Genomic DNA, 15,473 nt, shown 5'->3' on the forward strand with positions numbered 1-15,473 from the left:
TTAAAGATTGAGTCTGGACTTTAAAAAGTGTTTATAAGCATGGGCCCTCTACCTATAGAAGCACGTTCTGCTAATTCTACTATTCTTCATTAACTATACAAGCACTTTTGACTAACACTTACGTTTAAAATATCTTTCTACAAATATTATTATATACTTGTATTTAAAAGTGTTCTCTGTGTTAAACAATGCCTGTACTTTGTACTAACACTACTATATTTATATGAAAGATCTGCATTCTGTGTTGCATTAACTACTGCACTATACACAACCACTACTATACTTACATTTAAGACATCTCTATTCTGTTCTATATCAACTATTTTACTTGACACAAATACTACTATACTAACATTTAAAACATCTCTATTCTGTTCTGTATCAACTATTTTACTATACACAAATACTACTATACTAACATTTAAAACATCTCTATTCTGTTCTGTATCAACTATTTTACTATACACAAACACTACTATACTAACATTTAAAACATCTCTATTCTGTTCTGTATCAACTATTTTACTTTACACAAACACTACTATACTTACATTTAAAACATCTCTATTCTGTTCTGTATCAACTATTTTACTTTACACAACCACTACTATACTTACATTTAAGACATCTCTATTCTGTTGTATATCAACTATTTTACTTTACACAAATACTACTATACTAACATTTAAAACATCTCTATTCTGTTCTGTATCAACTATTTTACTTTACACAACCACTACTATACTTACATTTAAGACATCTCTATTCTGTTGTATATCAACTATTTTACTTTACACAAATACTACTATACTAACATTTAAAACATCTCTATTCTGTTCTGTATCAACTATTTTACTTTACACAACCACTACTATACTTACATTTAAGAAATCTCTATTCTGTTGTATATGAACTATTTTACTTTACACAAATACTACTATACTAACATTTAAAACATCTCTATTCTGTTCTGTATCAACTATTTTACTTTACACAAACACTACTATACTTACATTTAAAACATCTCTATTCTGTTCTGTATCAACTATTTTACTTTACACAACCACTACTATACTTACATTTAAGACATCTCTATTCTGTTGTATATGAACTATTTTACTTTACACAAATACTACTATACTAACATTTAAAACATCTCTATTCTGTTCTGTATCAACTATTTTACTTTACACAAATACTACTATACTAACATTTAAAACATCTCTATTCTGTTCTGTATCAACTATTTTACTATACACAAACACTACTATACTAACATTTAAAACATCTCTATTCTGTTCTGTATCAACTATTTTACTTTACACAAACACTACTATACTTACATTTAAAACATCTCTATTCTGTTCTGTATCAACTATTTTACTTTACACAACCACTACTATACTTACATTTAAGACATCTCTATTCTGTTGTATATCAACTATTTTACTTTACACAAATACTACTATACTAACATTTAAAACATCTCTATTCTGTTCTGTATCAACTATTTTACTTTACACAACCACTACTATACTTACATTTAAGACATCTCTATTCTGTTGTATATCAACTATTTTACTTTACACAAATACTACTATACTAACATTTAAAACATCTCTATTCTGTTCTGTATCAACTATTTTACTTTACACAACCACTACTATACTTACATTTAAGACATCTCTATTCTGTTGTATATGAACTATTTTACTTTACACAAATACTACTATACTAACATTTAAAACATCTCTATTCTGTTCTGTATCAACTATTTTACTTTACACAAACACTACTATACTTACATTTAAAACATCTCTATTCTGTTCTGTATCAACTATTTTACTTTACACAACCACTACTATACTTACATTTAAGACATCTCTATTCTGTTGTATATGAACTATTTTACTTTACACAAATACTACTATACTAACATTTAAAACATCTCTATTCTGTTCTGTATCAACTATTTTACTTTACACAAATACTACTATACTAACATTTAAAACATCTCTATTCTGTTCTGTATCAACTATTTTACTTTACACAACCACTACTATACTTACATTTAAGACATCTCTATTCTGTTGTGTATCAACTATTTTACTTTACACAAATACTACTATACTAACATTTAAAACATCTCTATTCTGTTCTGTATCAACTATTTTACTTTACACAACCACTACTATACTTACATTTAAGACATCTCTATTCTGTTGTATATCAACTATTTTACTTTACACAAATACTACTATACTAACATTTAAAACATCTCTATTCTGTTCTGTATCAACTATTTTACTATACACAAACACTACTATACTTACATTTAAGACATCTCTATTCTGTTCTATATCAACTATTTTACTTGACACAAATACTACTATACTAACATTTAAAACATCTCTATTCTGTTCTGTATCAACTATTTTACTTTACACAAATACTACTATACTAACATTTAAAACATCTCTATTCTGTTCTGTATCAACTATTTTACTATACACAAACACTACTATACTAACATTTAAAACATCTCTATTCTGTTCTGTATCAACTATTTTACTTTACACAAACACTACTACACTTACATTTAAAACATCTCTATTCTGTTCTATATTAACTATTTTACTTTACACAAACATTACTATACTAACATTTAAAACACCTGCATTTTAAAACAATACTACACTTACATTTAAAACACTACTACATTTACATTTAAAACATCTCCATTAATACAGAATTGTATTACTATTTCACTTTATACAAACACTACTACACTTACATTTAAAATATCTGTATTGTGTTCTGTATTAACTACTTTATAAAAACATCACCGCACTTACATTTAAAACATCTACAAACACTACTACACTTAATTTAAAACATCTGCATTGTGTTTTGTATTAACTACTTTATACAAACACTACTACTTACATTTAAAACATCTGCATTGTGTTCTGTGTTGAACCTGGGGTCACAGATGAGAGACAACTCACGGAGCTCGGGATCAACCAGCGTCCACGAGCAATTCAAGTTGTTGGGGTAATTATTAACACCATAACCCGGAGACTCGACTTTGGCATGACCAGATTTCACTGTTACATCACAACCTGACAGAAAAAAAAATATATATATATATATATATATATAAAATGATACATTCCTTTTAAATAAAGTCTTTCATGAGGGACATTAATGAAAAATGTGCAATGATTTAGATTTCTATGATAGTGATAATATTTACTTCTTAAAATTGTAATTTTATCATTTGAAGAACACATGATTGTGGTCTGCTTTCATGACCCATATTTTTCTAGATATTTTAGCACTATGAAATCATCGTAGGCTCTGACATCACTATGACATACATCATTACCCCCAACGGTTTAGGATATCATAGCACTAAGATTATTATGCCAGTGATAATTTTAATTCCAAAGTAGATTTCGACCTTGTGATTCATTAAGGCAAAATTCAGTGGCACATGAATTATTTTTCCTGAATTATCCTCCTAATGTGATCCCTGTATTATAGGTGTCAAAATCTGGTTGTATTTATAGAGGTAGATATTTTGAATACTGCAAGGAAAAGTACAAAATGTATGATCAATAGTGTACATCATTAAAAAACATTTTTAAATTACCATTTCTAGCCTGTAACCAAAATAACTGAGATAGATCAGGACCTCACCCCCAAGATCCACTGCACCTACAAGACCTTCATTATTTTTGTTTGTTCATTTTTACTTTCCATAAGTGTACGAGACAGGCAGGCAGCAACTGTTCCCCCATGCCCCACTCCCCAGTACTGGAGGAAATCGTAGAATTTGGGCAAAAACGATGCATATTTTCGGGCAAAATGGGCTATCCTGAAACTTTTTTCACCATGAATTTCCATCATTCTACTCATAATTTTAGTTGTAATCCACGTAAAAAAAATTGTAATAATTTGTTTGCAACCCTATATAGCCATTTGGTAATAATCCTAATATAAAAAAATGAGAGTTGTAATCCAGATTTGGGCATTTTTGTTTAATTTGGGCAAAAATCAGCCCATGCCCCACTACGAAAATGGGAGCCTGTATGGCTATGCTACTTACCACTCATGTAAGTTAAATTAAAGCCTCTCATAACAGTAGTGAAGTCGGTGCTCATCCGCATAAACAGAGTCTGCTGACTGGACATTATAATCTTTGGTAGCTGATCGCCGGTGAACCGTTCAAACATGTTTTCTTCTTCTGTAGCTCCATCCCGCACTTCTACCCAGTCATAGGGGCTCTCCAGCTGGAAGTCTGTGAACTGCAAGTAAGTTTACATTAAAGTTTGACTTTGTTTGTTTGATGACACTATCCTGTCTGTGGAATGGTGCATATAAAAGATCCCTTGCTGCTAATCGAAAAGAGTAGCCCACGAAGTGGCGACAGCGGGTTTCCTCTCTCAATATCTGTATGGTTCTTAACCATATGTCTGATGCCATATAACCGTAAATAAAATGTGTTGAGTGTTTTGTTAAATAAAACATTTCTTTTTTTAATGACACCACTTTCTCACAAACTAACCAGCACACACCAAGAACTTTAATATACAAGCAGGTTAACATTAAGTCTAATAGTTACACTTCATCAAAAATTATAATAATACAATTAAAACAGTCATTGTGGCAAGTTGGATCAATCTCCATGTCAACCAGTCTTAAAAAGACAGTGGTATGTGCTGTCCTTTCTGTAGGAAAGTACATAAACAGATATTCTTTGCTGCTAATATGTGGTACTATACAGGTACATGAACAAGAGTAAAAGTGACAGGCCTAATGTAGAAACTAGAATTAGATTTTCCTGTGTCAGTGTTCTAGTATTCAATCCTATACACATGCTTTATCATTCACTAGCAAAATTCATACATTCTGTTATGATACAAATTTCATACCTAGAATATTATGATAAAAATTTCATACATGAAATCGTGCTATAAAAATTTCATACATTTTATGCGACCATACAAATTCCATACCTCTATTGTTACCATGCAAATTTCGATGAAAGTTCATACCTGTAACGTTATGATATCTGTGGGATTTTCAGCTGTTATTATCCAGTCACACACAATATTCTCTGGATAGTTGTCTGAATACCGAGGGGAGGTAACCCAGTTTGGGGTTCTCGTGGCAGTGAGCTCTCCACCACAGGAATCTTTTGGTCCAGTAAATGAGACTGAAAACAAGAAAGAACAAAAACTGATGATGAAAATCACAATATGTGTCATCATAAACTACATCTCCTCTTCATGACATATTATTATTATTATCAGCATAAATATCCTGATCCTGATCATTGGCATTCTTAAATTATTAATATTATGCTTGTGACAGATTAAAACAAGCTAATCTTCCTATCATTTTAAATAATATGAACTATTTGATTTGCTAATAACATGAAAACATATGTAACAATTTTATTGCATTCTTAATTCCCAACATCAAATGGATTATCTAAACTAGAATAACACTTAAATCTGCCTTGATAATAACATGCCATTTTGTAATTTTCAGTATATTTTGTAATAATATCCTTAACGGTGAATGTTTACCAAAATACTAAACTGAATTTTGTGCAGATTAACCATTTTCAGATATTATAAAAAGTGTACATTAAACTTTCTAAACTGGCATCAAGGGAGACTGATGAAATGTGCCAGTATATATACTATATAAAAACTGTCAATTCAAAGAATATGAGGACTATTGTGCACTCTGGTCCAGATTCCTAGAAACAAGGCATGTCAGTATATTGTTCTAGATAAATTTCTGACAACACAAAATGCACTAACTTCTATCTCTAAGTTTACTCTGTTTCGTCCTTTCTGTTTTTCTCCTTTATTCCATTCTTCTTTTATTTCAAGTTTCCATTGTTATCCCCATTTATATAATGTGTATACATTAATACATGTATATCCATGTATATTAGTACTGTTGTAATATGCTATAATTATCATTTATATCAATATTATTCATCTTTTATAACATGACTGTAAGGTAGTGATATTAGGGCCCCATCCCTAACACTATCATATTTGTTTCTCGGGTAATAAACTTGTTTTTAAAAAAATTAAATTAAATAAAAAAAAAAAAGTGCCAGTATGGACAGAAAGCTGGATTAGACAGATTTCTCCCAAACTATTGTCACTGGATGGGACTTGGTGAATGTGCTGGTTTACAAAGTAATCAAGATTACACAGGTGCTGGTGTATATGTACACATATATATATATATATATGAAGAGTTTAGGCACAAGACATGATATATCCATTTTTTCATTTTCAGTAAAAGTGATTCTTTTAATTGGCATATATCGCGCTTTGATAAAAAAAACACGGGATTTACTCAATACAATTTCATAAGGATCAATCGCATTTTGTGGCAAATCAGCGGGCCTACGATTAGCCCTTTCTGACATACAATAATGGCTTTAACTAAAAAAATTAAAAAAATGGTTTATATCGCGTTTTGTGCCTGGACTCTTCGTATATATATATATATATATATATATATCTAACCGTATGTCCATATCTAAGTCAGGCTTTACTTACCAGCATGCCATTTTGCATTAAAGCCAGTTTTCTCCTTGGAATGATCAGATTTAAATTTGACTAGAAGAAAGTTGCTAGACGTGAGAGGGACTGTCAGCTTCTTGTCGCCAGTAAAACGTCCCAGATCTGCCGCGTCTGTCCCTGTACCATCAAACACTTGTACATAGTCATACTTGGATTCAATGTCAAATGACTTGAACTGAAAAGAAAAAATACAAATAATTTACAGACAATAAGCAATATTTCAATCACTGCAATAAAGGTCCAAATATCTAGTATTGGATTTCGATCATTTTTGTTTTAACTATTTTTTTATTATTTTTAAAGACTGAATGCATGTGGGTTAGTTTTGAATGATTTTTAGATATTGTATTTTAGCTAAAGATATTTGAGTTGTTTATGGATTAATATGTGTTTTAATACAAAAATAAAAAGATTAAAATGAATAAAACAATACCATTTTTGTTTTATAGACAGTCTCCTTTTCAGTGTTTTTTTATTATATGATTTCATATTCTAATTACATGAATTCTGATTCCAAAAGATCAACCAATTTAGTCTTGAGAGAGGTGGTAATCTCACATGAAACTAAATGAATTTTGTCTGTGTGTTAATTTTATAATGCTCTTTAATATTAGGCATCATTTACCAGCCCTAAAATAAGGCTATGTCAAGTTTTTTTCTTCCAGTTACAATCTGATTTAAATATAAAAATTCCCAACATTCAATATTAACATACTAGGTACAGAAAAATGAAAGTTAACCTCATTTCATAGTTTGGAAGTTTAATGAAAATGTGCAATTTTATGCCTGAAAATGTTGCACTTTCTCCATGTCAAAGCTATGGGTGTCAAGTCAAATTTCATAGATGAAAACCAGATAAAATTTCACTTCAAAAGAATCCCTGAATGAGAAAACAGAGATCTCAGATGAGAAGTGAGAGAGGCGGACTGAAAATATGGAAAGAAAAAATACTGGAAATCTTATTTCTGTTTTAAACATAGGGTCTGGACATTATTTTGAAAGGGGAGTCGCTGAAGACAGCCAATCAAATAATGCCATTCCTCTCTTTTCTCCAGTTTACCCCATAAACACTTTAACACATGTATGACAAGTGACTGATCACATGGATTTTGTTTGCAATGTAGCATGGACACATGTCTATGTAAACCGACATTTTAAAATGTTTGCACCATATGAAATATGAATAATTTTATTATAACATTTTACTAAAGACAGGTACATAAAGTTAGTTTAAAGTTAGTTTTGTTTAATAACACCACTAGATCACATTGATTAATTAATTATTGGCTATTGGATGTCAAACATTTGGTAATTCTGACTCGTAGTCGTCAGAGAAACCAACTACATTTTTGCTAATAAAACAAGGGATCTTTTATATGCACTTTCCCACAGACCAAACAGGAAAGCACATACCATAGCCTTTGACCAGTTGTGGTGCACTGGTTGGAATGAGAGAAAAAAACCCAATCAGTTCAATGAATCCAACGAGGTGGTTTGGTCCTGTGACACAAGCACCTTAAACGAGCACTCAATCTACTGATCTAAATCCTGCCCCAAAGACAGGTACATACTACAACTACATGATTTTTTTTTTTTAAACTTTCAACAAAAAACCAAAATTATCCTTGAGTTTTGGTAATTACATCCAATCAATGTTAACACTATTGATGCTTTGGCCATACACTGCCAGAGCAGGGAGTAACCCCCCCCCCCCCCCCCCCCCCCATCACACTTCCTTTATTTCCCAGCCACCTTTTGTATTGTCCTGTCACCTCATAACACAATACTTAGACAATGTGGTTAGCACCTACCAACTGGGATGTTCCCCGCCCTGCAATATAAAATCCTGGCTACGCCAATGTTAGAATAAAATTCTGTCAGGTTGTTATGACCCAGGCTATGTTTTAATGGCCCAGATGGCAATACAAAATAGCTCTTCAACTTTTTATTACAGAGACAGCAGGTGGGTAACACTGAGATTTGATGAGCGTTTCAAGTTTTCATGACTACACTTGATAAACAGCTACTATTACCTCCAGCTGAACTTTAGTGCCCACCGATGTCTCAATTTGCCAGGCACAATCAGAATACTTGCGATACTTCTTGGGATAGTTAGGGGAATGGAATGTCCCTTCGTCTCCTGAAAAAACGCCTCCACAATCCGTTCCTGTCAATGAAAACAAAACATTATTAAGCATGATACATTATAAAATGAAATATAATAGTTAAAATTTAAAATTGGTTTTGTTTAATGATACCAAAAGAGAACATTAATTAATCATCGGGTATTGGATGTAAAAGAATTTGGTAATTCTAACACATAGTCTTCAGAAGAAACCAGCTACATTTTTCCATTAGTAGCAAAGGAATCTTTTACATTAAACATTCTCACAGACAGGACAGAACATACCATAGCCTTTGATATACCAGGCACGGGGCACTAGTTGGAATGGGGGAAAACCCAACCAGAGAATGGGTCCACTGAGAGGATTAGATCCTTTGAGCCAAGCACCTCAGGTGAACGCTCTACCGACTGAGCTAAATCCTGCCCCTTATGTTCACACAAAAACAAAAGCCAGCCACATAATGGCTTCTGTATTGTTATTACACGGTGTGTTATTGAAAAAGGAAAGAAGTAAAATCTAATTAATATAAAATTTCTATCATTAAATTATCACAAAGTTATACAGTTTCCTGTTTAATTAGGAGCTATTAGGTATCAGACTATGTTACTTGTTCTAGAGTTAGAGAATAAATCCTGAGGTGCAACATATACTTTTTTGTGCAAAGGGTCTTTTTTATACACTTTGACAGACAGGACAGCACATACCACAGGTTAGTGTTAAAGAGCAAATTCTATCAATTCAAATTGTTATTCCGACCAAACAGCATGTAATTTCTTTTTACATACACTTTCTTTGACAGCACAGCACAGCACATACCATTAAGATGTGGTTTATATCTTCCACACCTACTCATGAGTACTTAGATATGTACAATAATCAAGCACCTACAGGTCTTAAAAGGAACTTAGCAATGTTCTATCAAAACTGGTTGTTACTCAAGTGCTATAAACATGATTGTATTCAGTTTTCCCAAGGCAAGATTAGCAATGTGTATAGTATTCATTCATTTCAACTTATTTCCAGGCACTTATTTTAGTGCTTACATCCAATTAAGGTTCAAGCACGCTGTCCTGGGCACACACCTTAGCCAACTGGGCTGTCTGCAAGGACAGTGGGTTCATTGTTAGTGGTTAGTGAGAGAGAAGAGGGTGTACTGGTCTAACACCTACCCACGGAGTCATAAAAATGTGCTCTGGGTGGCTACGAACCCAGTACCTACCAGCTTTATATCCAATGGCTTAACCACGACACCACCGAGGCCGGTTGAGCTGAATCAAAGCATATGAAAATTAGCTTTCTACAACACAAACACAATGCTCATACTTTTTACAAGTAAATAACTAACTAACAACTGCTCACCAGCATCACAGCCTTTCTCGTCGCTTCCATCATCACAGTCCTGTTCACCGTCACACTGCCAACCCTTGCAGTAACAGCCACGGCCGTTACTACACCGGTACTCATGCTTGTTGCAGGCTTTCGTCTCACACATAAACCAACGCTTCTGTGAGCAGCCACGCAGACTCCAGCGAAATTCACCAAATTTTCCCAACTTTGTGTTGAAATCACAGCACCTGCCATGATCCTTTCCTGAAGGAACAAGCATCTTCAATGATATGCCAGATTCATGCATTTATCACCATTTGAATGACAAAACTTGGATATTGTGTAAAGCCGTAATTACTTGCTTGAGACTTTGGATAGAACATACCAGTAATTGCCAACTATTAACAATTATATATAGTTATTTTATGGAAATGTTTTGAAAATTGTCACAGATTATCACAGTAAACTTGGCTAATAAAAAATCCCACTGGTTGGTTAATCATGTTTTTTTATATAAAAAAAATCACTTCACTATTTATTTAAAATTGTGTTTAATTAAAATGCAACATTATAAAGTTATTTTTAATACATTATTATAATTATTCAGAGAGCTATTGACATATATGTAGGTGTGGGTAATTTTTGGCATGCTTCCATCGGAGAACTGTTCAAGCATGCCTGTCGTGGGCATAACTTCTGATTTCGCCAGAGAGTTTTGTCCAAGACAGAGAGGGTTGACATACAAGCAAATCATAAGATATATAGTGGACAGTGATATTAAAGTGAGTCAAGATAACTCTAGATTAAAGGGACAGACCCTAGTGTTTAAACACTACAACATATTTTTCCACTATTAGAGCCGTTTATGATCACTGAAATCAAACATTACTAATATTTTATTGTTTTATTATCCATTTCCGTAGAATCGAAGTGTTTCTGGTCATCCTGGTGTTTCTAATACCAAAATTAGCATTTTTCATATTTTTAAAGATGCACATGCGTCTGAGAAGTAGCGGTTTATTGATTCAAGTTCCAGTCTATTTTTAAGGATATTTTCTGTTTTAACATCTCATACTCGTCTTTCACTTTACTGTAACTTTATCCAAATGAGTTACAGGTTTGCAAATTAATTAAACTTAGTGTCCATTTTTCACGGGTTAAAACTAGTGTCTGCACATTTAAAATGTGTCTGTTTTAACTTACCTTTAACAAAAGGTGGTGGATTTCCTGGGGACCAGAACCCTTGCTGTTCCACACTAGACTTGCCATCAGACCAAGCGTACTTCCCGTCACTGTCTCGCTTGAACCCTACGAATAAAACATATAACACTTAAAAGTGATACACATTAAAGTTTAAAAAGAAAAGAAAAAAAGAGAGACATGGGTCTGTGTTTCATGTGTTCATGGATTTTGATGTGGTGCAGGCTCAGTTACCAAAACCTGTGTTGTTCATATGGAAACACTGCTACTAATAACCATAGAATTTATTTTTAATGCAATTTTGTTCTGTAAAAGAACCCTTGCTGCTAGCTGGAAAGATTAGCTCATTGCATGGCATCAGTGGGTTTCCTCTCTCATTATATGTATGATCCTTAACCATATGTCCAATAACATATAACCGTAATTAAAATGTGTTGAGCATCATTAAATACAAATATTTCTTCGTTGCACCAAAACTCATCACACATAGAAAACGGCCCTTGATATTGTGATTGAACTACAATAGCTGTTTAGTGAGTTCAATCAAAGAAAACCTAGTAATAATGTGATATGATATATTATTATCCTTGTTTACCTATCCATGTAAAGTCTATAGCATTCTGCAGCTGTTCTGGGTTTAGTTTTAAGTTGTCCAATTGATTAAGAGGAACCAAATCGCGTATAATCCGGCCAATGCCTTTGTTCTTGTTGAACCCTTTTAGTCTTGCAAGGGTACCTCCAAAACTGAAATGAAAAAAACAAAAAAACAAGTTGTGTAACACATAAAAAATCAACTTCCAATGAGTGGATTTGAACCACAGATTCTCAGGAATGAGAGCCAGTGCTCTACCAACTGAGCTAATAGGGATATTCCCACTAGTTACTGCCAGTAAGAGCACTTTATACCAACACTACTACAGTTGTTTAATAAAAATATTAAGTGACAAATGTGTTTGGATGATAATAAATACCTTTTTAAGAAACCAGCAGATTATCACCCTCTGTCGATCATTCTCATTATGTTAATATATTTTTTTAAATAATTGATTTTTCCTTTGACTTTCCACCTTTGGTGACAGAGCACCGAGTGAAACTCGCATACCTGTGCACAGAATGTTTTATATGTATGTTTTTCATTTCAATATAGCACCTGGGATTCCATGGACAGTGCATTACCATAACAGCATGTTAGATTATTGATGTACAGTATAAAATATCAGTTTGCAAGGGGTGGGACCAAGCACAATAGCAGGTCCATTTGACTATTTCTTTTTCTCGTCCTTCCACAACTGGTGTAATAAATGTCAGGACAATATAATATCATGTCTGTAGGATGGTGCATATAAAATAACACTTGCTATTGTATACAATTTTTAATTTAACAATTACCTGTATTATAAAAAAACCCATATATGCATGGTGAAACAGACTATTACTGAAAACATGAAAAAGTATGAAGTAACCATCCTCTGCTTTGTGGGGCGAGACGTAGCCCAGTGGTAAAGCACTCGCTTCATGTGCAGTCGGTCTGGGATTGATCCCCGTTGGTGGGCCCATTGGGTTATTTTTCGCTCCAGCCAGTGCACCACGACTGGTACATCAAAGGCTGTGGTATGTGCTACCCTGTCTATGGGACGGTGCATACAAAAGATCCCTTGCTGCTAATCGAAAAGAGTATCCCATGAAGTGGTGACAGCTGGTTTCCTCCCTCAATATCTGTGTTGTCCTTAACCATATGTCCAACGCCATATAACCGTAAATAAAATGTGTCGAGAGTGTCGTTAAATAAAACATTTCCTTTCCTCTGCTTTGCTATCATTTACATGTAGCATTTTACTTCTGACAAAAACATATAGTTCAACTGCACCAAGATTTGACATGTGATATTTGCTGGAATGGTGAACGAACAACAACATACATTACATTATTACCCATATGGGCTCAAATATACGTGGTAATATTTTTTCAATTTCTGCAGTGTGCAGATTGCTTCTACAGACACAGATTAGCTGTCTTAAAAATCACGATGTTTGGTTGGTTGTTTGCCACAGCCGGAACTTCACTTTCATTCATATAACGTTTCCATTCATGAGTCAGATTACACATATGTTATACAATCTACAAAGATTTACAGAAATGTTTTGACAATATAAAATGGTATATTTTCATAAAAAGCAGCTTTAGAAGCATAGAAAAATTATTATTTTCTAATGCAAACACATTTGTAATATTTTGTAATGTAAACATTTGGCTGTAAAAAGAACACTGTTATGCCATGACGTCACTAACATTACATCGTGTAATATGTGTAACATTATATCATGCAATGACTGGTGGCTTTGTGGTAGACAGCAGAAGAATTTTTTTATATTAAAAATCAGTTAAAATTGATAATAGATAATAAAGAGAATAACCAACTTGCTACGAGGAGTTACATGTATGAATGATCTGTACATTGTCAATGAATGTTGTAAAACCTTCACCAAAGGCTCGGGTTTACAACATTCATTCACTCGGGACAGATAATTCATAATTCCTCATAGCTCGTTAATTATTCTCTAAGTATAACTACATCAAGACTGACATGATGTAAGGATAGCTGCAGTGTTTAATAAGAAAGAACATACATTCCATTGTAAATGCACCAAGACTGACATGATGTGATGTTAGCTGCAATGTTTAACAAGCAAGAACATACATTCCATTGTAAATGCACCAAGACTGATGTGATGTGATATTAGCTTCAATGTTTGACAAGCAACAACATACATTACAGTGCAACTGCACCAAGACTGATGTGATGTGATATTAGCTGCAATGTTTGACAAGCAACAACATACATTACAGTGCAACTGCACAAACACCGACATGATGTGATGTTAGCTGCAATATTTAATGAACACCAACATACATTACAGTGCAACTGCACCAAGACTGACATGATGTGATATTAGCTGCAATGTTTAACCAACATACATTACAGTGCAACTGCACAAACATTGACATGATGTGATATTAGCTTCAATGTTTAATGAACACCAACATACACTACAGTGCAACTGCACAAACACTGACATGATGTGATGTTAGCTGCAATGTTTAACCAACAACATACATTACAGTGCAACTGCACCAAGACTGATATGATGTGATGTTAGCTGCAATGTTTAACTAAACAACATACATTACAGTGCAACTGCACCAAGACTGATATGATGTGATGTTAGCTGCAATGTTTAACAAGCAACAACATACATTACAGTGCAACTTCACAAACACCGACATGATGTGATGTTAGCTGCAATATTTAATGAACACCAACATACATTACAGTGCAACTGCACCAGGCTGATATGATGTGATGTTAACTGCAATGTTTAACAAGCAACAACATACATTACAGTGCAACTACACCAAGACAAATATGATGTGATATTAGCTGCAATGTTTGACAAGCAACAACATACATTACAGTGCAACTGCATCGAGACTGATATGATGTGATATTAGCTGCAATGTTTGACAAGCAACAACATACATTACAGTGCAACTGCACCAAGACTGATATGATGTGATGTTAGCTGCAATGTTTAACAAGCAACAACATACATTACAGTGCGACTGCACCAAGACTGATATGATGTGATGTTAGCTGCAATGTTTAACTAAACAACAACATACATTACAGTGCAACTGCACCAAGACTGATATGATGTGATATTAGCTGCAATGTTTAACAAGCAACAACATACATTACAGTGCAACTGCACCAAGACTGATATGATGTGATGTTAGCTGCAATGTTTAGCAAGCAACAACATACATTACAGTGTGACTGCACCAAGACTGATATGATGTGATATTAGCTGCAATGTTTAACAAGCAACAACATACATTACAGTGCAACTGCACCAAGACTGATATGATGTGATATTAGCTGCAATGTTTGACAAGCAACAACATACATTACAGTGCAACTGCACCAAGACTGATATGATGTGATATTAGCTGCAATGTTTGACAAGCAACAACATACATTACAGTGCAACTGCACCAAGACTGATATGATGTGATATTAGCTGCAATGTTTGACAAGCAACAACATACATTACAGTGCGACTGCACCAAGACTGATATGATGTGATATTAGCTGCAATGTTTGACAAGCAACAACATACATTACAGTGCGACTGCACCAAGA

The 15,473-nt window shown here is 33.5% G+C and overlaps 1 protein-coding gene across 1 annotated transcript in view; it reads right to left on the reverse strand.

The window, feature by feature from the left end:
• Positions 1-15,473, reverse strand: part of LOC121379643 — a 145,878-nt gene that overhangs the window by 83,779 nt on the left and 46,626 nt on the right. The window contains exons 4-11 of the mRNA XM_041508290.1: positions 11,868-12,016; positions 11,276-11,380; positions 10,106-10,336; positions 8,654-8,787; positions 6,597-6,795; positions 5,061-5,221; positions 4,112-4,310; positions 2,947-3,122 (exon numbers count right to left, since the gene is read on the reverse strand). Of these exons, the coding sequence (XP_041364224.1) occupies positions 2,947-3,122; positions 4,112-4,310; positions 5,061-5,221; positions 6,597-6,795; positions 8,654-8,787; positions 10,106-10,336; positions 11,276-11,380; positions 11,868-12,016 (1,354 nt within the window). The remainder of the gene's footprint in view (positions 1-2,946; positions 3,123-4,111; positions 4,311-5,060; positions 5,222-6,596; positions 6,796-8,653; positions 8,788-10,105; positions 10,337-11,275; positions 11,381-11,867; positions 12,017-15,473) is intronic.

This window comes from Gigantopelta aegis, chromosome 8, assembly GCF_016097555.1.
Source record: "Gigantopelta aegis isolate Gae_Host chromosome 8, Gae_host_genome, whole genome shotgun sequence".
Taxonomy (NCBI): Eukaryota; Metazoa; Mollusca; class Gastropoda; order Neomphalida; family Peltospiridae; genus Gigantopelta; species Gigantopelta aegis.